Consider the following 20,519-nt stretch of genomic DNA (forward strand, 5'->3'; position numbering starts at 1 on the left):
CTTCACTCACACACACACACACGCACGCACACGCTCACAACATGTACCCTTTAAAGTTTCTCAGCTTTTCTTTTTGAAAAAAAATTTTTTTCTTTTTTTTTTCTTAAAAGATTTCGAAGAACGGAGCTGGAGCGAGGAGTCGGAGAGGCGGAGGAGAGGCGGAGGAGCGCAGCCTGCTGGAACGAGTGCGGGGATGGAAAGAGAGCGACTGAGAGAGAGGGAGAGAGGGAGCGTGTGCGAGTGAGGGGGGCTGGGCCCTGTAAGGTGGTCTCAGAGACAGCCCCTGCCCCAGCCCAGCCTCCTGATGGGTCGGCCTCTCTCCCTCTCTCTCTCTCTCTCCCTCCCTCTCTCTCCCTCTCTCCCTCCCTCCCTCCCTCTCTCTCACTCCCTCTCTCTCTCCCTCTCTCTCTCCCTCCCTCTCTCTCTCTCTCCTGCGCTGACTGACACACACCAGTCCGGTCCCGTCCCACGATCCAGTCCAGGATTAACCCGCTCCGCGCTGTTTGTGTGAGTGTGTGTGTGTGTGTGTGTTTCTGTGTGTGTGTGTGTGTGTGAGTGGGTGTGTGTGTGTGTGTGTGAGTGGGTGTGAGTGTGTGTGTGTGAGTGTGTGAGTGTGCGTGTCCGTGTGAGTGGGTGTGAGTGTGTGTGTGTGTGAGTGTGCGTGTCCGTGTGAGTGTGTGTGTGTGTGTGTGTGTGTGTGTGTGTGTGTGAGTGTGTGTGTGCGTGTCCGTGTGAGTGTGTGTGTGTGTGTGAGTGTGTGTGTCCGTGTGTGTGTGTGTGTGTGTGTGTGAGTGTGTGTGTGTGTGTCTGTGTGTCTGTGTGTTTGTGTGAGTGTGAGAGTGTGCGTGTGCGTGTGTGTGTGTGTGTGAGTGTGTGTGTATGTGAGTGTGTGTGTCTGTGTGTCTGTGTGAGTGTGAGAGTGTGCGTGTGCGTGTGCGTGTGCGTGTGAGTGTGCGTGTGAGTGTGAGTGTGCGTGTGAGTGTGTGTGTGTGAGAACATACAGAACATTTATAACATGATTCAGGGAGCCGGGCCCCTTCCTCCCCAGCACAGAACGGACAGAAGAAAGGGAAGAAAAGAAAGAAAGGAAGAGGGGGGGGGGGGGGAAACAGGCCGTACAATTCCAGGGAAACGTGTGGAGAACACCAAAAGCAGCCATGATACAGCCCAGCTCCACAAGGGAAGAGTTCATTTAGAAGGGTATTTATTTTATAAAGTATTTACATGTGTGCACACACATACATCCAAACAGACACACACACACACACACACACACACACACAAACACACATATGTACACACATGTACACACCCACTCTTACATTTTTAAGCAAAAATAAAAAATAAATTACAAAAACTTTGATATTTTCATACATTGTTATTTTATATACATTGTTACTTGAACTGTTACTTTTTTTTTTTAGATATGTGAAAATTCAAGATGAAAACATATAAAACTCCTCCTCCTCCTCATATGAAAAGAAACCGTTCTCCTTGCTGAGCACATTACACGCGTTACATAACCCCGAAGAGTCAACAAAGACGCGTGGCGGGAGTTTATTCGCCGCCGGGAGTAATTGAGAAAAGCCTGAGCAGAAACTACACAAACAGAAAGGTTTCAGAGGATTTCCCCATGTTTACATATTAAAATTACATTTATAAAAAAAGAACCTGACACAGCACTGGCTTGCTCCGGGAGTAACGGACAAGTTCCTGTCGGACGGGAGCGCACCGCTCAGCTGAGCAACAGCGACACCTGCTGGATTAAAATGGTCAAGGCTGATGATTCTTACCAATATCCTCCACTCCGTACGATTTGTCATACAAATTTAATCTGATCGAAAACAGTGCTTACGAAAGCAAGCTTAATACACCCAAAGGACAAGTTTTCTAATGAGCATTTTTAAGGACTACACATCCAAATGAATCAAAAACATTTAACATCTTGATTAGAAAATATACATGGACAGAAATTGCTACACACACACACACTGGAAATATAAATATATGTGACATGTGGGTATGTGCATGTATTAGCAGAAACACACACATGTAGAGGCACACTGTATATATAAATGTACATGTGACAGTATTGGTATGTGCATGTGTGTTGAGTATTTATAGAAACACACTCACAGACACATACTGTAATATATACGTGACAGTGTGGGTATGGGCATGTGAGTGAGTAATTAGCGACTCACACACACACGCACGCACACACACACACACACACACACACACACACACACAGTGCCCTCACCTGCTCCTTGACCTGTGTTGTGGGTCCTCTCCCCATGGGTGTGCAATTTCACCTGAAAATACGCAGAACACCACTGCCTGCCAGGGCTGAGAAGCAGGGGGGTGGGTTTGGAAAGGGAAACTGTAGGGACAGCCTGTAGCCTGGTGGCTAAGGTACACAGACTGGGACCCCGAAATGTTTGTGGATCAAGCCTTGATAAGATCCACACAGCTGTTGGGTGTGTGTGTGTGTGTGTGTGTACGTGGCCTTTAGCAAGGCCCTTAACTGCCCCTTAACTGCCCCGTGCTTCGGCTCACCAACTGTAAGGGGCTTTCGATAAAAGCGTCTGGGATCTGTTCCCCTTTGCTCTGCCACTCAGTCAGCTGTAGTCTGTAGCTGTAGGTCAGGTACACGACAGGGACCCGGAAGGTCAACAGTCGAATCCCCGGTGTAGCCATGATAAGATATGAACAGCTGTTGAACCCCACATTGCTCCAGAGGGGATTGTCCCCTGCTTAGCCTAATCAACTTTAAGTAGCTTCGGATAAAAGCGTCAGCTAAATAAGCATTATGGGACCCGGCTCCGGCAGAGGCTCCCAGGGGCCGAGAGGAGCATACCTCCCGGGCGCCCGTTACACTCCCTCACCTCCGGGAGCCCTGTCTGAGCTCACAGGACCGGCCGTGGAACAGCCGAGCAGCCAATTGTCCCATTACTTTCGGTCCCTTAAAAAGTGGGAGGCACATATACAAACTGTTGTAATTCCTACACCGTTCACCTGATTTGGATACCCTTTGTAAATACCCTCAAATTAAAGCTGAAAGTCTGCAGCTAAAAAAGCACATCTTGCTCGTTTCATTTCAAATCCATTGTGGTGGTGTATAGAGCCAAAAAGATGAGAATTGTGTCGATGTCCCAATATTTATGGACCTGACTGTATATGCAGGGTTAAGGGCCAAAAAGCTGTGTGGATCTTATCGCGTCGACACCGGGGCTTGAACCACCGACCTTCTGGGTCCCAGGCCATGTACCTTAGACACTAGTCTACAGGCTGCCCCTACAGCTGAGTGGCAGAGCAAAGGGGAACTGCCTCCTGCGTTATTTTCCCATTTTTAATCCCAGTTTGGCGGCCAGTTGGTACCCTGTTTATTATCAATTCCCGTGTGCTGCTGAGGAAACACGGTCACAACCCTGCCCCCTGGTGGCCACAGTGAGAACAACATGCCTTCTTCACGCCGCACCGTCTCAAGCCGTGCCTCTCGTCTCCACACTGTATTTACACACACACACTCCAGACAGAGGATACACACAGAGACCTAACACACCACACACGGCAACAAAAAAACACACAACACAAGTATCAGCCCGTGATTCCACAGTGAAGTTAACATTTTATTTTTTGGAAGTGCCATTCATGCATATCAGGGAAGGGGGGTCTGGTAGCAACAATCCTAATGACACTTTCTGGAGTTATTTTACAGCACTAAACCCATACGAAGAGGAGCTGTGTCATTGTATCCGACAGCCAAAGTAATAAACCGTGCAATAACGAAAAAAAAAAAAAAAAACTAAACGAAAACAAAATGAAAACAAAATAACGAAAATAGAAACACAAACAAAAGCAAAAAAACAACAAATACGAGATAAATGAAGTAAAAACAAAATGACAAAAAACAAACAAAAACGTTTTTTTTTATAAACACTGAAACACTGACTTCAGAACGGCAGTACAGGTAAAAGGTAGTGTGACACAGAGCCAATGCCGTTTCATCACATATATACAATATAGATATGTACAGACTATCTCCCTCTGCGCGAACAATAACAAAATACTCTGTGTTTCCCCGGAAACCCCGCCTCCTCTCGCGATGCCCCGCCCACCCGCAGGAGAAAAAGGAGAATTGAAAAGGCGTATTTACAATAAGCACAACAGCACACCAACACTGAATAAAATAGACCTCAAACACCAGGACTTGTTGGCAGATTTCTCCCTTAATGTAACACGGATTTTTTTTTTTTTTTTCTTTTACTATTTTTTTTCTGTTTCAATTTCTTTTCATTCATAACTGAAATATTTCCTCGGCATGTTATCATTTCAACTGCTATAGCAAAAAAATTGAATTTATCTTTATAAACATTGCACACATGCGCACACACCCCCACACACACACTCCCCCCCCCCCCCCCCCCCCACACACACACGAGCAAACACACACACACACACACACACACACACAGAATAATCACTGTTAAAGGATCACTGTTAAAAATCGGATCATGATTTGCCTTTTTTTTTTTCTTGTACATCCCGTTCCCTCTCTCTCTCTCTCTCTCTCTCTCTCTCTCTCACACACACACACACACACACACACACACACACACACACACATACTTTCTTCAGTTACACCCTATTCCCTGTCCTCGCCATGTGTTTCTCCCACACAGACACCTGAAGAGGTGGCAGCACGCCCCGTCTCTCTCCCTGCTTGTTGCTGTAGAAACCATACATTGTGCAAAAAAAATAGACTTCTCCTCTCTCCCACCCAACCAAAGGCACCACAGAGCGGATGGCTGATTCTGTGCATTCGGTATTACATCGGCACGGTTTCCCATTTATACAGCGCTATATTTATATCATTTGATGTTTTCTGCAGTGCCGTGATTACAGGAATCCTCAATATTTAGCCTACTGTATTTCTAAATGCATTCCTTATTTAAAAAAAAAACAAAACAAAAAAAAAACACCTCCTGGGGATTGAAATGACTGGCCTACAGCAGTTTGAAACACGTCTGAAAGACAGGTGCGCAGAGGAGAAAAGTATGGCAAAGCATTCATAAGTCTCGAAGGTTAGCTTATTACTTGGCATCATTCATGCACATTTCAATCCAAATGCTTCCAACACCTGCCACTTCACACAAATCTGTTTATATTATCTGGAAAGAAACCGCCAACGTACGGTTAGCCACCTGCTCCACCGGTGTCCTCGACCTCTTTCGATCAAAACGACACCGGCTTTTGCCGTATGCTATATTAGGAACAGCATATAAAGTAAACACTTTTTGTAGAAGATCTATTTGACGCGGCTCGGAAACCTGGGCACGATCGCCACGGAGCTGTTTTAGTGCAGTTCAGACAAACACGACACAACACAACTTGTAAACTGAATGGGAGTGATCGAACAAAGGAGTTACTACAACAGACCGTTCAACAACAAAGGGCTTTTTCTTTGCAAGTACACGAAGGACACAATGTGCTTATTATCCTCAATGTCTACAGACAAATAAAACAGTTGTGCACGTTTTAACAAATCAGATGGCTTACCAAAAGGAAAGAAAAAAAAAAAAAAAAAAAAGTAACAAAGAATCACTAGTGTTAAAGAACTACGGAGGCCGTTCTTTACTGTTGGTCGTCCATTCGGAGGGTTAAACAAACTGACTGAATCTAGATCTGCTGCACTGTCGATTTATTATGCTTTACGTTTATTTAGGAACCAAGACTCGCGCGCTCTGCCGAGTTATGCGAAGACGGCCGTTTCCATGGAATTGAGATTGAGGTGAAGCTCAGCCAATCAGACACGCTGTCATAAACACACGGTTACGCAGTTGCTCTTGGAGATTGTCATCGTTGCGGGGTGTTTTAGAAGAGCGTTATTAATTCCACACCCTGTGCCTCTGTCTCCCGGAGGAGAGAGAGAGAGACTGCAGCACCCAATCACTCACACAACTGACGGGCACATTCAGAAGGACGAGTGTTGCGGAGAGCACGCGGCCGCACACTCAGATCACACTCCATAAAGCAGGGAGATGAGCTCAAAAGGCATCAGTTTTGGGCGCGACCCGAGTGTGTGGCCATTCACTTTGAAAAGACACACCAAGGGAATGAAACAAAAACTAAATAAATTAAAATTGAACAATCAAATCAGAGCGTCCAATCAGCAAGCTAAAGGGGGCGCACATAGCATGAAGGAGACGTGTGCGTCTGCTTTGCGTGCATGTGACTTTGCGTGTCTGTGTGCTCAAGATAACCGCTTAACACTCCCTCCCCCTCTTAAATTCAGTTTGTGCTTTCATGGGGGACGATTGTGGCACAGAGGATTACATAATATCCTGCATAACACATGATAACGTAAAGTTCAAACCCACAGGGGGAGTAACAGCGCCCCCGTCTGGCCACATTCAGTACAGCAGGACTGCTGGAGGGAGGCGTGGCAGTAAGGGAGGTGCAGAGAGGTACACAGCCCCATGGTTACGGGAGACAGGAAGTCAGTACCTCTCACTTCCTGGATACCATGCAGGAAGGAAAGAGATTCGCTCTCGAGAGGGAAAACAAACGCTGGTTACTTGATCATTTTTTTCTTGCGTGGTTGGTTCTTTGACTGATGGAATAAGTTACGTTATGTTTACTCAATTTCACTGTTGGACAAGGTCGAGCCATTTCTCTGATTAGTAGTGTTCTCTTCTGTGTTTCTGTACTGTACCTTTCTTACACAAACAGCCACAGGATGGCGCTACATTTTAAAACCTCTGATTGTTATGAGAAAGGCTAAGTTTGGACTGAAACCGCCGGAGTCAGCCAGCGACCAACATGCGCTGCGTTATGCCCTAACCCCCCACCTGCACACACAGCAACCCCCCAAAAATGTTCTCCCTGCGGGGTAGCAGAGCTGTGCTAATTACGCAGTGGGTAAATACCCCGGGTGTGAACAGCTCAGGGGCCAGACCAGCGTCAGCAACAGGGCACAGCTATGAACCAACAGACAGGGGGTCAAACCACTGGGGTTCTGCACCGACGCCATTAAAACTTGCCATTAGAACTTCCATGTAAAATTTGGTGCCTTTTGCAAGTGCAGCGTTTTCTTTAACCGAAGGTCTTGTGCTTTTTCAGAAGGACAGCTCTGTGAGCGGGGGGGGGGGGTTGTATGTTAGCCTTGTGCTTTGTTAAATGAGCGATCAGTAATTAGGCACTGAACTGTAGCCAGATAGGGAGCAATGAAGCAACGACATCACGATATCACTCAAACAGCTACCTTCGTATAGTACCATAGCAACCAAACTGCAGTAAACTTCCCGCAAATGAGGTTTCGATAGCAAGCCGTCAATTATTACAGCTACGATGTCACACAGTTATGATGTCACGCCCTGACTGGCTACAGTGTTAGCAGTGAGGAGCTGGGAGTCTTGGAGCCAATCAGGAGCCAGCAGTGGCAGCGGGCAGGATGGGAGAAACACCGATTGGCCGGTCTCTCAGCGGGGAGTCGATACGAGGCCACGCCGTTTGATTTCCCCTGCCTGCTTGTGCATTCAGAGGCTGGGCAGAGCACATCCATCGCCCTGTCTGTTCATAAACACATTTCATTTAGCCGCGGTCGGAGTGCCGATGCCCACGGACGTGCCCAGACACAGCCCTCCTGGAGCGGCGGTCCCGCAGAACCCCAGAAGAGCACGGTCAGGGCCGCGTCTTCACCGGGAGAAAACACAAGCGTTAAAAATGTTAAAACCATTTTAAAAATATAAACTTTCATCTAAAAAGATTGGGCGGTTTTTATATATATATTTTTTTAAGCAACTCCCAGACGGCCATTCTTGAAATGTTCGAGTTAAAATGTCACCCCGTTAGACAGCACACCAGAGATACTCTGTGTGTGTTCTGTAATTCTGTTAAAAGTATCATAAATTATATAATTCGAAGACATTTTCTTATGGTGTACGAATACACTGTAGGTCACTACAAGTCCGACACTGAAAAACGGATGCTGGCACAGACTCGGCTGATAAAACCTTCGTGCCACGCCTCGGTGGGTGTTTCCCAGCACTCAGGACCCCCCCAACTGCCCGTGACTGGCACCTCGTTCCACGCAGCCCAGTTCCACTACCCGGACCGTGTCACTTCCTGTCGGCCGTGTCACTTCCTGCTCCCTGCACACTCCCTGCTCTCCAGAGGCATCCAGCACCCACAACGCTTGTTTAAAAAAAAAAAAAAAAACACACGTAACACAAGATTAACAAACACGTCCGAGTGGCAACTGAGGCCTTTGTCAGTCAACACAGGCAGGATAACAAGCTCAACAAGTCGACCAAAAACCACACGATAGTTAAGAAGCTCGAGAGAGCTCTGTTGAAAAAGAGAAATAGTGGATTTTGAGGGGGAGAGGGGGCGGGGGCGGGGGAGTAGGGGAGGGCTGGGTTGTCATTGGTTCACTTGCCATGGAGACGGCGAAAGCCATCGCGTCATCTCTGTCCTCCTAAATATGATTGTCTTCAAAGTAACTTTCGGTTTGTTTATTATTTTTTTTTGTTCATTTTTTTTTATTTCTTGATTTTTCTGTAAAAAGGTTGGGGATCAGGAGCCTGCACGTGTGACGTCTCCCTGCCCCAGATTGTCTCCCTCCGGCGGGGTGCAGTCCGTTACCCCCCGCGCCGGGCCCGGGCCGGGCCGGCTACACGATGGAGTCCCAGTCGAAGTCGTCCTGGATGTCGTCTGCAGGCAGGCGGCGCATCTGGAAGGTTCCAGGAGAGATCATGTGCTGCTGGTTCATCTGCGGGTGGTGTCCTGAGGGGAGAGGAGGGCACGTCACACATTACACACACACACACACACACACACACACACACACACACACACACATATACACACACACACACACACCCACACACACATATACACACACACACACACCCACACCCACACACACATATACACACACACACACACACACACACATATACACACACACACACACACACACACACACACACACACACAAGACACGGACAGACACCCACACACAAGACATGGACAGACACACACACACACACACACACACACACGGACAGACACACACACACACACACACACACACACACACGGACAGAGACACAGAGACACGGAGACACACACACACACATACTCACTCACACACACGGACAGAGACACGGACACACACACACACACTCACACACACACACACACACACACGGACAGAGACACAGACACACACACACACACACACACACACACAAACTAGAGCTTATACGCGCACACACACATAAAGCTGATTTATTGATTTCATTAACTGTACCAAAACAATTTATGCTCACAAAGGTTACATTTTGGAAGGCAGGCTGCTAAATCTGCAGCCATTTTAAATCTATCCAGCTCCACAGGCCCGGAGAAGAGGTCCAGGGGAGGCTCTGTCTGGGAGAGGGTAAAATGGATCCTGTCTGTAAGAGCGGACACACCCACAACAACGCCACAATCTCTCCAGGCTCAAGTTCAACCACCGAGGGGGAAAGTTTGGTGGAGTTTCCATAGGAAACGGCTGGTTACAGCGCAATTCTTTAAATGAGCACAAAATGTTGTGATATATTAAAATCGTAGCGATTTCCTAAGCACCAGAAAGCTGCTGTGTGGTTTATCGCACAGAAAACTGGATTAAAACCTGGATTTGCACTTTTATTTAATGTAATTGCCAAGAAGCCCATGGCTAACAACAGCTAACACCAATAGCCTAGAAAATGAAATCTTTAACACCGCTTCTGCAATGTGATGGGGTAGTCTGGTTATTTAGTCTACTTCTCACGGTTATGGATCATAAATGTAGTTGACGTGGAATTTAATTAATATTTTAATTAAATTATAATTTAATTTAAGACAGAAAAGATGTCAGGGAGTGATGACCTCAGGCGACTGAACTGGATCATCTGGCCTCTCTGTAACTGCATAAGGACAGCACTCGAGTCCTGTTGGGTTTATTTCTGCCGAAAATACCTCTCCCGGTCTTTAAATATAACGATTGAATGACATTTGCTGACATTATTATTTATTAAAATAGCGATTATCTTCGGCGGCAGACATAGGTTTCCGCTCTCCCCTTCGGAACGCTGCATCTACAGGCCTGTGGATCCGGGGGGGGGGGGGGGGGCAGACAGTACCTGTCAGGGTGGGCCCTGCACTGCTCATGGGGGGCATGTGTGGGTACCCCGGGGGCCCCATCATGGGGGACATGGCTTGTCTGGTGTCCATGTAGAGATTTCCTAAAGCAGGAACGGCCAGAATGAGAAAAGAGAACTCACACACATACACACAAACATTACAATTCACTATTTAGGGTCTACAATTCATAAAATATGTCTATGAATTTGGACCCAAATATATTTCAGTTGGCTTTTGATGTTGTTCACAAGAGTAGCAGAGAGTATGCCAGTAGTAGACCACACAACCTCCCGTCTTTGGGCTTTTTGCTCTCCCGGTGACTGAGATCCATTAGGTTGGTGGTTCAAGCCCCGGTGTAGCCACAATAAGATCCGCACAGCCGTTGGGCCCTTGAGCAAGGCCCTTAACCCTGCATTGCTCCAGGGGGAATTGTCCCCTGCTTAGTCTAATCAACTGTAAGACACTTTGGATAAAAGTGACAGATAAATAACATGTAATGCTCGTCACTTATGCCAAAGCATTTGACATTTCTTGTTTCACACCAAAGCAGATCTTACTCTTCAGATTCATCATGTAACCAAAGACCACAGTGAAGTTTACATGAGACTTGAGGACGTTCAGAAAGGATCCTGCTCTCCTGTAGCTACAGACCGTTCACCAGTTTGCGTTTGCGCTGTCTGGTCCCGGGCTATGCGCAGAGCAGAGGCACGGCCACAGTTCACAGACGGGAGGCTCATTAACTTCAAATGGGGCTGACGCCAGACGAGAGAGGTGCAGGAGAGCGCTGCCAAAAACAGCCTGGTCCCGGGGAATTCAGCGGCCTCTTTGATGATGAAAACTGTTGTTTGTGGGTTTTAGTTATCAGGGGAGAGGAGGAGAAGAGAGAGGGCGTGCTGTGTGGCTGAGAGGGCAGTCTGTGGCAGGGGGTGGTCTGTAGCGTCGTGGTTAAAGTAAATCACTGGGCCACGCAAGGTCGGTGGTTCTAATGTAGCCACAATAAGATCCGCACAGCCGTTGGGCCCTTGAGCAAGGCCCTTAACCCTGCATTGCTCCAGGGGAGGATTGTCTCCTGCTTAGTCTAATCAACTGTACGTCGCTCTGGATAAGAGCATCTGCCAAATGCCAATAATGTAATGTAATGTAATGTAATGTGGCAGAAAGGGCGGTGTGTGGCAGAACGCAGTCTGCTCTGACCATAGACTGCAGAAAAACATGGACCAGGTGCCAGCTACATCACCCACAGACTATCCACGGGCTAGTGAGACCGCGCAACTCAAGGAACTGAACCCCGGCGCCGCCATTTTGTACAGTTTGGCGGCAGAGACTGCGCAGTAGGGAAGCAGATGCGGCTCCTCCACTCTGCGTGAGAGAGAGCGTGACGTAGTCTGTCCCTGATACGTCCACGATGTATTACAGCACTGTGCCAATAACTTAAAGAAAATTGGCACATGATTGGATGATCTAATTGGAGACAATAGATGAAGAAACTTCGCATTTTGACCGCAATCACACCGTTGTCTGAGTGACCTACACTGGAGCCAGCCGCAGTGGCGGTAGTGAGCACCGTCTCTCAGCACGACCAGGAGAATGATCTTAAAGAAAGAAGCCTGGTTTTGGCCGCTGGGTTCTGACCTGTGTTGATGTGCTGGTTGGGCTTGTTGGGATGCATGGAGCTGTGGCACACAGGTGGCTGCACTGCCCCGTGTGGTGGGATGACTCCAGTGCGGGTGAAGAACTGGTTTATTGAGGAGCAGAGGTCTGCGATTTGGCCTGGGTCCAGGGACCAGTTGTTCAGATCAGCCTGCCTCATGCTCTCCTTTAATCCTGATTCAAACACACAAACGCACCACTCAGCAGCAGGAAAACACATCGTCAAGACTCAGTGTGAATGCTTATTATCAGGGCTTGCACTAGCTGAATAATGACATCAACACAAACTTCAAAAGCCACATAATCGGTGATAAGAAGTTTACAGTAAAACAATATATACATTTCATCAAGATCAAATCGCTCAGACCTTTTGATCGTATTATTCAGCACAATCCACTGAATAGAGATTTAATTAAACACTTAGAGTAAAAGGACCACCAACCGAGTCCAGCTGAGTCATTAGAAACTAAAGAGCTTTTCTTTAAGTGTTACTGAATTACAGATAAAAACACCCCTCTCCCAGAAATTGAGCACAGTAGAGTACACAGAGCAGTCTGTAAGTATTTGGAGAGTTATTAAGTACAATTGTACTATTGTTCCTTTGTCTCTGGACTCCAGCACATTGGATTTGAAAATAAACAATGAATATGATGTTCACCTTTCATTTGAGGGTGTTTGCATCCACAATGGGTGATCCGTGTAGGAATTACATCCATTTCTATACATAATCCCTCCATTTTATGGGGACCAAAAGTAATTGGACAGTTGGTTTCTCAGCTGTTTCTGAAGTCAGATCTGTCTAATTACGTCCTTAGTGCAGCTATAAGAAAGCTTTCAGTATCCAGTCTTGATTCTAGGCTTTTGATTGCCTTTGGAGTCATTGGCATTAGTCAACATGAGCTGTGCCAATGACAGTCAAGGAAGCCATTATGAGGCTGAGAAACAGCCAATGACAGTGAAGCAAGCCATTATGAGGCTGAGAAACAGCCAATGACAGTGAAGCAAGCCATTATGAGGCTGAGAAACAGCCAATGACAGTGAAGGAAGCCATTATGAGGCTGAGAAACAAGAAAATAACAGACAGAGACAAAGGCCAAACAAGACGCTTACACGAACAGCAGCAGATATTTTATTATTTACTTACTCTAGTTCAATTATTCAGTTTGTTCTAGTCTTCTGTTTATTGTAGTTCAATTATTATTGCCTGTCGGTCATACGTCTGTTGTCGGTGAAAGGTTTGGCAATGTAAGTGTACCCTTACCCTTGCCAATAAAGCTTATTTGAATTTGAATGTGAGAGAGAGAGAGAGAGGTGGAGAGAGAGAGAGTTAGAAAGAGAGAGAGAGAGAGGTGGAGAGAGAGAGAGAGAGAGAGAGAGAGGTGGAGAGAGAGCGAGAGAGAGAGAGAGGTGGAGAGAGAGCGAGAGAGAGAGAGAGGTGGAGAGAGACAGAGAGAGAGGTGGAGAGAGATAGAGAGGTGGAGAGAGAGAGAGAGAGGTGGAGAGAGACAGAGAGAGAGTTAGAAAGAGAGAGAGAGAGGTGGAGAGAGAGAGAGAGGTGGAGAGAGAGAGAGGTGGAGAGAGAGAGAGAGAGAGCCATACCTTGGAAGGGCGAGAGGTCCACATCTGCCCAGTTGTAGCTGCTGGCGATCCTGCAGCTCTCCTTCAGTGCATCGAGGTTGGGGTACCAGTCCGTGGGGAGCCCTGCAGAGGGAGAAACCAACCGGCCAATCAAAAGGCAGGCAGCCTGCGGCGGGAGGAGAGTGCGGCTTTTGGAACCCTGTCACCCTGTCATAAGTTCCCATTGGCTGGGAATCAGAAACTCACGTGAGCCAATAAAAGCACTCTTTAACTCTTCACAGCGAATCACAGTCCTTCATTTAAATGAGTAAATCGAAGATAACAAGGTGGCTCCACCCAGATTTGCCGTTAACAGCCTCGCCCTGCGATTCATCAGCCAGGGGAGAGGACCGTCTCCCCCGGCAGCAGCAAAACGATGCAGCGCACACTTCACCACTAGGGGGCGCAATTGGCTCAAAATTCTCCGCGTTTCCCTCCAACTCAGCTGAGCGCTGGCCCGCCAGGAAATGTCAAACATGCAACTGAATGACTGCCAAGGACCACAGCTTTTAAAAAAAATAATAATACAATAAAACAAAGGAAGACTTCCCAGCGTCACGCACACGCCGAGCGAACGATCCAGGCACACAGGGCCTGACCCCGACAGACGGCTGGAACGAGGGACGAACGAACGGAAAGCAGGACGAAGGGAGAGAAGGGAGGAGAGCGGAGCCGCGGCTCTTACCCGCGTTGCAGGACATCTGGGCGGGGTGCTGCGGGTGGGACAGCGCCGGGTGCTGGTGGTTCTGGTGCTGCTGGGGGTGAGGTGCATGCTGGGACGGATGCTGTCCGTGCTGGGAGGGGTGGGCTCCGTGCTGGGAGGGGTGCTGTCCGTGCTGGGAGGGGTGCTGTCCGTGCTGAGAGAGGTGCGGGGCTCCGTGTTGGGAGTGCTGTCCGTGTTGGGAGGGGTGGGCCCCGTGGTGCTGGGCGTGGGGGGGCAGGAGCTGCCCGTGGGCGTTCTGCGGGTGGGACAGGGCCCCGGCGATGCTGTTCTGCCCGTGGGGGTGGGCGCTCACCGCCCCGCCGGGGGACTGCTGGTACGAGCAGGAGGTGTGGGTCTGAGGAGACGAGTCTGAGGGCAGGGACATCAGACCTGGGGGAGAGACACAGGGAGGAGTCACTGACACAGGGAGGAGTCACTGACACAGGGAGGAGTCACTGAGCTGCTCTCCCCCAGACACAGGGAGGAGTCACTGACACAGGGAGGAGTCACTGACACAGAGAGGAGTCACTGACACAGGGAGGAGTCACTGAGCTGCTCTCCCCCAGACACAGGGAGGAGTCACTGACACAGGGAGGAGTCACTGACACAGGGAGGAGTCACTGACACAGGGAGGGGTCACTGAGCTGCTCTCCCCCAGAGACAGGGGAGAGGAGGAGAACGTGCCCCCCCTCACAGACACAGGGGAGAGGAGGAGAACGTGCCCCCCCTCACAGACACAGGGGAGAGGAGGAGAACGTGCCCCCCCCTCACAGACACAGGGGAGAGGAGGAGAACGTGCCCCCCCCTCACAGACACAGGGGAGAGGAGGAGAACGTGCCCCCCCTCACAGACACAGGGGAGAGGAGGAGAACGTGCCCCCCCTCACAGACACAGGGGAGAGGAGGTGAACACGCCCCCCCTCACAGACACAGGGGAGAGGAGGAGAACGTGCCCCCCCTCACAGACACAGGGGAGAGGAGGTGAACACGCCCCCCCCCCCTCACAGACACAGGGGAGAGGAGGTGAACACGCCCCCCCCTCACAGACACAGGGGAGAGGAGGAGAACATGCCCCCCCTCACAGACATAGGGGAGAGGAGGAGAACGTGCCCCCCCTCACAGACACAGGGGAGAGGAAGAGAACGTGCCCCCCCTCACAGACACAGGGGAGAGGAGGAGAACGTGCCCCCCCCCTCACAGACACAGGGGAGAGGAGGAGAACGTGCCCCCCCTCACAGACACAGGGGAGAGGAGGAGAACGTGCCCCCCCTCACAGACACAGGGGAGAGGAGGAGAACGTGCCCCCCCCTCACAGACACAGGGAAGAGGAAGAGAACGTGCCCCCCCTCACAGACACAGGGGAGAGGAGGTGAACACGCCCCCCTCACAGACACAGGGGAGAGGAGGAGAACGTGCCCCCCCTCACAGACACAGGGGAGAGGAGGAGAACGTGCCCCCCCCCTCACAGACACAGGGGAAAGGAGGAGAACGTGCCCCCCCCTCACAGACACAGGGGAGAGGAAGAGAACGTGCCCCCCCCTCACAGACACAGGGGAGAGGAGGTGAACACGCCCCCCTCACAGACACAGGGGAGAGGAGGAGAACGTGCCCCCCCTCACAGACACAGGGGAGAGGAGGAGAACGTGCCCCCCCTCACAGACACAGGGGAGAGGAGGAGAACGTTGTCTGCTATACTCACTGCCTGAACTACACGAGCACTGTAAAAACCAGAGACACTCTGCTCTAAAACTCCCCGACAGAGAAACAAGGGTAGATACAGTGCTGGGGCTTTGCTATCTCCCTGAAGAGATATTAATCTCACTGGGACTTTCCTGCTGAAAGAAAGGATTAATAAAAAAACATTTCCTTCGTGCCGGCCCACCCAAAGTTGTTCCGCACCCTGAGAGGACTTGAAGAGGAACGAAATGAAATGAAATTCAGAGAGCGTCTGATTCCCTTTCCGTTTTCATCTTGCATCTAACAGACATAATTGGCTTGTTCTATTTTTAGCCGACCGAAAGAAAAACAAAAACAGAACCAAAAATAAAAGAGGCAGCCCGCACACGCGTCCAGTGCGGCTGGTTAAAGGCGCCCGGAATCGGACCGGAACCGGACCGGACCGGAACCGCCACTCTCGGACTCTCGGAGGGACGGCGCGCGGGTCGGGTCTCTGCCAGGGCGAGGGCCTCTCCGACCGGGCTTGGCCGCAGGTGGCACTGCAGCCTCCCTCTCCAGCGGGGTGTCAGAGGGGCAGCGTTATCAGTCTCCTGTCCAAACAGCCGGGCTCAGAGCTCCCCCCCCCAGAGGAGGCACCAGGCTCATTAGCCGCTATCAAAGGCAGGGAATTAGTGCACTGTCTGCAGCACACGCGGACTCGGATCCAGTCCGCTGCGTACGCGCGCGTTTTAATTGGGCTCGCCTGTCGGAGAGAGCGCACTCTCTTAACTTAAACGCCGTTAAAAAAAAACTAAAGCACAGCGCCGCTAAGACAAACACTGCTCGGGCGTGCAACACGCTCACAGCACAATGGAGAGGAAGGAGGAGGGCAGATATATATATTTATATATTTTTTTTTTTAAAGTAGGTTACTCTTGACGCAGGATTGCCTAATTTGCGCATTAAAACAGCGTGTGAAGTGCGGGCTAATTAAAGACCACAAGGAGAGACTTTACAGAGTGGTGGCGGTGCGGCGGGACTGGGGGGCACAGGTGACTCGTTCACAGGTGTACAGCACTACAGCAGAGGGGCTGGGACTCCAGCTCAGAGCCAGAGAGGGCTTGAGATCCGGGGGACCGGGGGACAGCGGTCAGAGGATGAAGGGGTGGAAGGGACCACACACACACACACACAGGGCCTGTTTGTGAGAACGCTGTGCGCTCGGGACTGCTGGCAGGGCGTATGTGTTCCCAGGGGCTCACAGAGACGGAGGGCTACAGGAGGTCTTCCCTTTCTCCGTGCGCTACACCACCGCCGCCGCGATACGGACCGCGAGGGCCACAGCCCGCCTGTACGACAAGGCGTTTGGGCAGACGCTTAAGCTGCATAATGTGTCACTGCACGCAGGTTTCTATTCTATGAGGCGACATGGCTCAGGCAGTAAGAGCAGTCGTCTCATTGGCTCAGGCAATAAGAGCAGTTGTCTGGCAGTCGGAGGGTTGTCGGTTTGATCCCCCGCCCTGGCTGTGTCAAAGTGCCCCTGAGCAAGACACCTAACCCCTAAAATGCTCCTGACGAGCTGGTCGGCGCCTTGCATGGCAGCCAATCGCCGTTGGTGTGTGAGTGTGTGTATGAATGGGTGAATGAGAAGCATCAATTGTACAACGCTTTGGATAAAAGCGCTACACAAATTCCAACCATTCATTCCTTCATTCTATTCTCTCTCGCGTATTACAATCGCCATTTGTGACTTAAGACACCTAAGGTTCTCACAAGTCATCAGTCCCTTCACACAGACGGATATACACAGAAGCAGCTCAGGTTAAGTACCCGGCTCGGCAGGGTACAGCAGCAGCGCCCAAACTGGGAATCAAACCTCACGAGCATAGCCACTACGGTACCGAAAGCTGTCCAGAGCCACTGGTCCCCATTCTGAGCTGCACGGTTTCCCCCTGCGAGCCTCACAGAAAGAGGGCAAGCAGACCGACTGGTTCAGGCAGTGAGGACACAAGCGCTCCCGAAAACCGAAGCGGTTGTACAATGCAGCGCAGGTCGTGCTAACACGCTCTCCAATTCACGCGGCGGGCACCTCCACGCCAATGGTGCTATTGTGCGAACGGATGCAGTGGCTTTTAATTTGAAAATGACTGCACTCGTAAATTTAGACAGGGCTGGCGAGGGCGTTCCTTGAAAGAGGAACGAGGTAAAAGCGTTCACAAAAAAGTCGAGGGGTCAGTTCAATAAGCCTTGTGCAATCACTGCGGAACCATGAGGTAACAGAGTTACACTGCACCCCCTTTAGGTTTTACAACATTTTATAAATTACATTATTGCTTTGATGTCAGCAACGTTAACACTCATAACTCCTCACTCACCCCGCAGACTAAAGGAGTTAACTCCTCTCTAACTCTGCTCACTGAAGGAGTTAACTCCTCTCTAACTCTGCTCACTGAAGGCGTTAACTCCTCACTCACCCTGCTGGCCGAAGGACTGCTCGAAGACGGACTTGTAAAGGCTGCGGAAAGAGGCACTGAGATCTTCAAACTCGGAGAAGAGGAGCTGCTTCTCCCGCTCCTGCAGGCTGTACTGGGGAGCAGGGGGCTGCTGGAGGCTCAGGGCCTGGGACACGGGCTCTGGGTGACTGGTGACCTGGAGGGAGGGAGGGAGGGAGAGAGGGAGGGAGGGAGAGAGAGAGAGTGGGAGGGAGGGGACCACAGAGGGGAGTGAGAGAGAGCGAGAGGGGGAGGGACCGCAGGGAGGAGTGAGAGAGAGGGAGAGGGGGAGGGAGGGAGAGAGGGAGGGGACCACAGGGGGGAGTGAGAGAGAGGGAGGAAGGGAGGGAGGGAGAGAGGGAGGGAGGGGAGAGAGGGAGGGAGAGGGGGAGGGACCGCAGGGAGGAGTGAGAGAGGGGGAGGAAGGGAGGGAGGGAGAGAGGGAGGGAGGGGACCACAGGGAGGAGTGAGAGAGAGGGAGAGGGGGAGGGAGGGAGGGGACCACAGGGGGGAGTGAGAGAGAGGGAGGAAGGGAGGGAGGGAGAGAGGGAGGGAGGGGACCACAGGGGGGAGTGAGAGAGAGGGAGAGGGGGAGCGAGGGAGACGGGATCACAGGGAGGAGTGAGAGAGGGAGAGGGAGGGAGACAAAGGAGGACGGGAGGAGTGAGAGAGGGAGAGGGGGAGGGAGAGAGACAGGGGAAAGAGAGAGGAGTGAGAGAGAGGGAGAGGGGAAAGAGAGAAGGGGAAGAAAGAGGGAGAGACAAAGAGGCAGATTAGCAAAATGATGATTTAATCTCTTGGTGCACTCTTGACCTCTAATCACCCGAATGTGAGTGCAGCCATTTCCCGCGTCCCTCTGCCCAGCAGATTACAGAGGAGAAGGGCAGTCGGCTCCCCCTCGTATCGACTCCAGGACGAACGCGCCTCTAATCAGCCTCTCCACGTCTCCGTCTGCGGCTCACTGCCACGGTCCTGCCGCTCCGCCGCGCTGCATTGTGGGTATTAACGAGCGAGCGGCGCCCGGGGGGGGGGAGGGGGGGTGGAGCAGAGGCGCTCCGGCGTTAATCAGAACGGAGGCGTCGCGTCCTGACTCCGCAACATCAAGACGCCGTCGTCTGCTCCCCCAAGAGAGAGAGAGAGAGACCGGAGCGACGTTTCTCATCTCGGGCGGAGAGATGCCACGGCCAATCAGCTTCAGAACGTAGCGCCTCCAATCAGTTTCAACGCCTCCAGGGTCGCAGCCAATCAGCTTCAACACAGAGCACATCCGTGCCCACGGCCAATCAGCTTCAACGCCTCTGCGCTCACGGCCAATCAGCTTCAACGCCTCTGCGCTCACGGCCAATCAGCTTCAACGCCTCTGTGCCCACGACCAAACAGCTTCAACACCTCTGTGCTCACAGCCAATCAGCTTCAACACCTCTGTGCTCTCGACCAAACAGCTTCAACACCTCTGCGCTCACAGCCAATCAGCTTCAACACCTCTGTGCTCACGGCCAATCAACACAGTGGGCTTCTGAGCTCACCTCTACGGACTAACGAGCGTGAAGCAAACTGTCGTCTGGAATGAGGGATAAACATCACAGAGAGCTCTGGGGGACAGAGAAACGCAGAGAACCCCGTCAGCAGCACATCCATTACAACAGACTGTTTAACGCACATTACACTATCGTCCTGATCTGTCAACGTAAGCCAGCCTTCAACCGCCACAGGTCTGAGAACAGCAGAGGAGAGCCAGACTACCTGCCTACTGACTACCGCACCGCACAGGCAGAAAAATAAACCGACTTATTAAAGGATAACTGCAATATTATAACTGCAAATCCCTTAAATAAGGGAGTGGATTACGATTATACAGCTGCCTTAAAAGCCTGACGTTCTTGTCTTCTGCCGGGACAGCCTGTTTCACACACTTACTGCTTTAGTGAAAATTAAACCTTTTATTTCTCTCTCTCTCTCTCTCTTTTTTTAATCCAAAATTTCTACCTTGAAGTGCAAAGCTATGAATAACACCTTAATACAGAGATAATTTATATTTTTAAGGGCCCCGATGTCTGTAAAGTGCACATGAATGTGTGCAGGGGAAAAAAAACATCCATCTGTTCAGAGCACGGTTTCCACTTGATCAAAACGCAGCAGAGCCTCTGAAACAACAGTGTGTGTGTGTGTGTGTGTGTGTGTGTGTGTGTCTGTGTGTGTGTGTCTGTGTGTGTGTGTGTGTTCCTGTCG

General features: G+C 50.6%; 1 protein-coding gene across 1 annotated transcript in view; it reads right to left on the bottom strand.

Moving 5' to 3' along the window:
* Window positions 1-8,429: 8,429 nt before the first annotated feature.
* The window catches only part of LOC133139162 (forkhead box protein J3-like), an 86,448-nt gene continuing 74,358 nt past the window's right edge, over window positions 8,430-20,519 (bottom strand). The window contains exons 6-11 of the mRNA XM_061258518.1: window positions 18,273-18,447; window positions 14,126-14,533; window positions 13,423-13,524; window positions 11,806-11,997; window positions 10,173-10,274; window positions 8,430-8,790 (exon numbers count right to left, since the gene is read on the bottom strand). Of these exons, the coding sequence (XP_061114502.1) occupies window positions 8,678-8,790; window positions 10,173-10,274; window positions 11,806-11,997; window positions 13,423-13,524; window positions 14,126-14,533; window positions 18,273-18,447 (1,092 nt within the window). The 3' untranslated portion in view covers window positions 8,430-8,677. The remainder of the gene's footprint in view (window positions 8,791-10,172; window positions 10,275-11,805; window positions 11,998-13,422; window positions 13,525-14,125; window positions 14,534-18,272; window positions 18,448-20,519) is intronic.

Source organism: Conger conger, chromosome 10, assembly GCF_963514075.1.
Source record: "Conger conger chromosome 10, fConCon1.1, whole genome shotgun sequence".
Taxonomy (NCBI): Eukaryota; Metazoa; Chordata; class Actinopteri; order Anguilliformes; family Congridae; genus Conger; species Conger conger.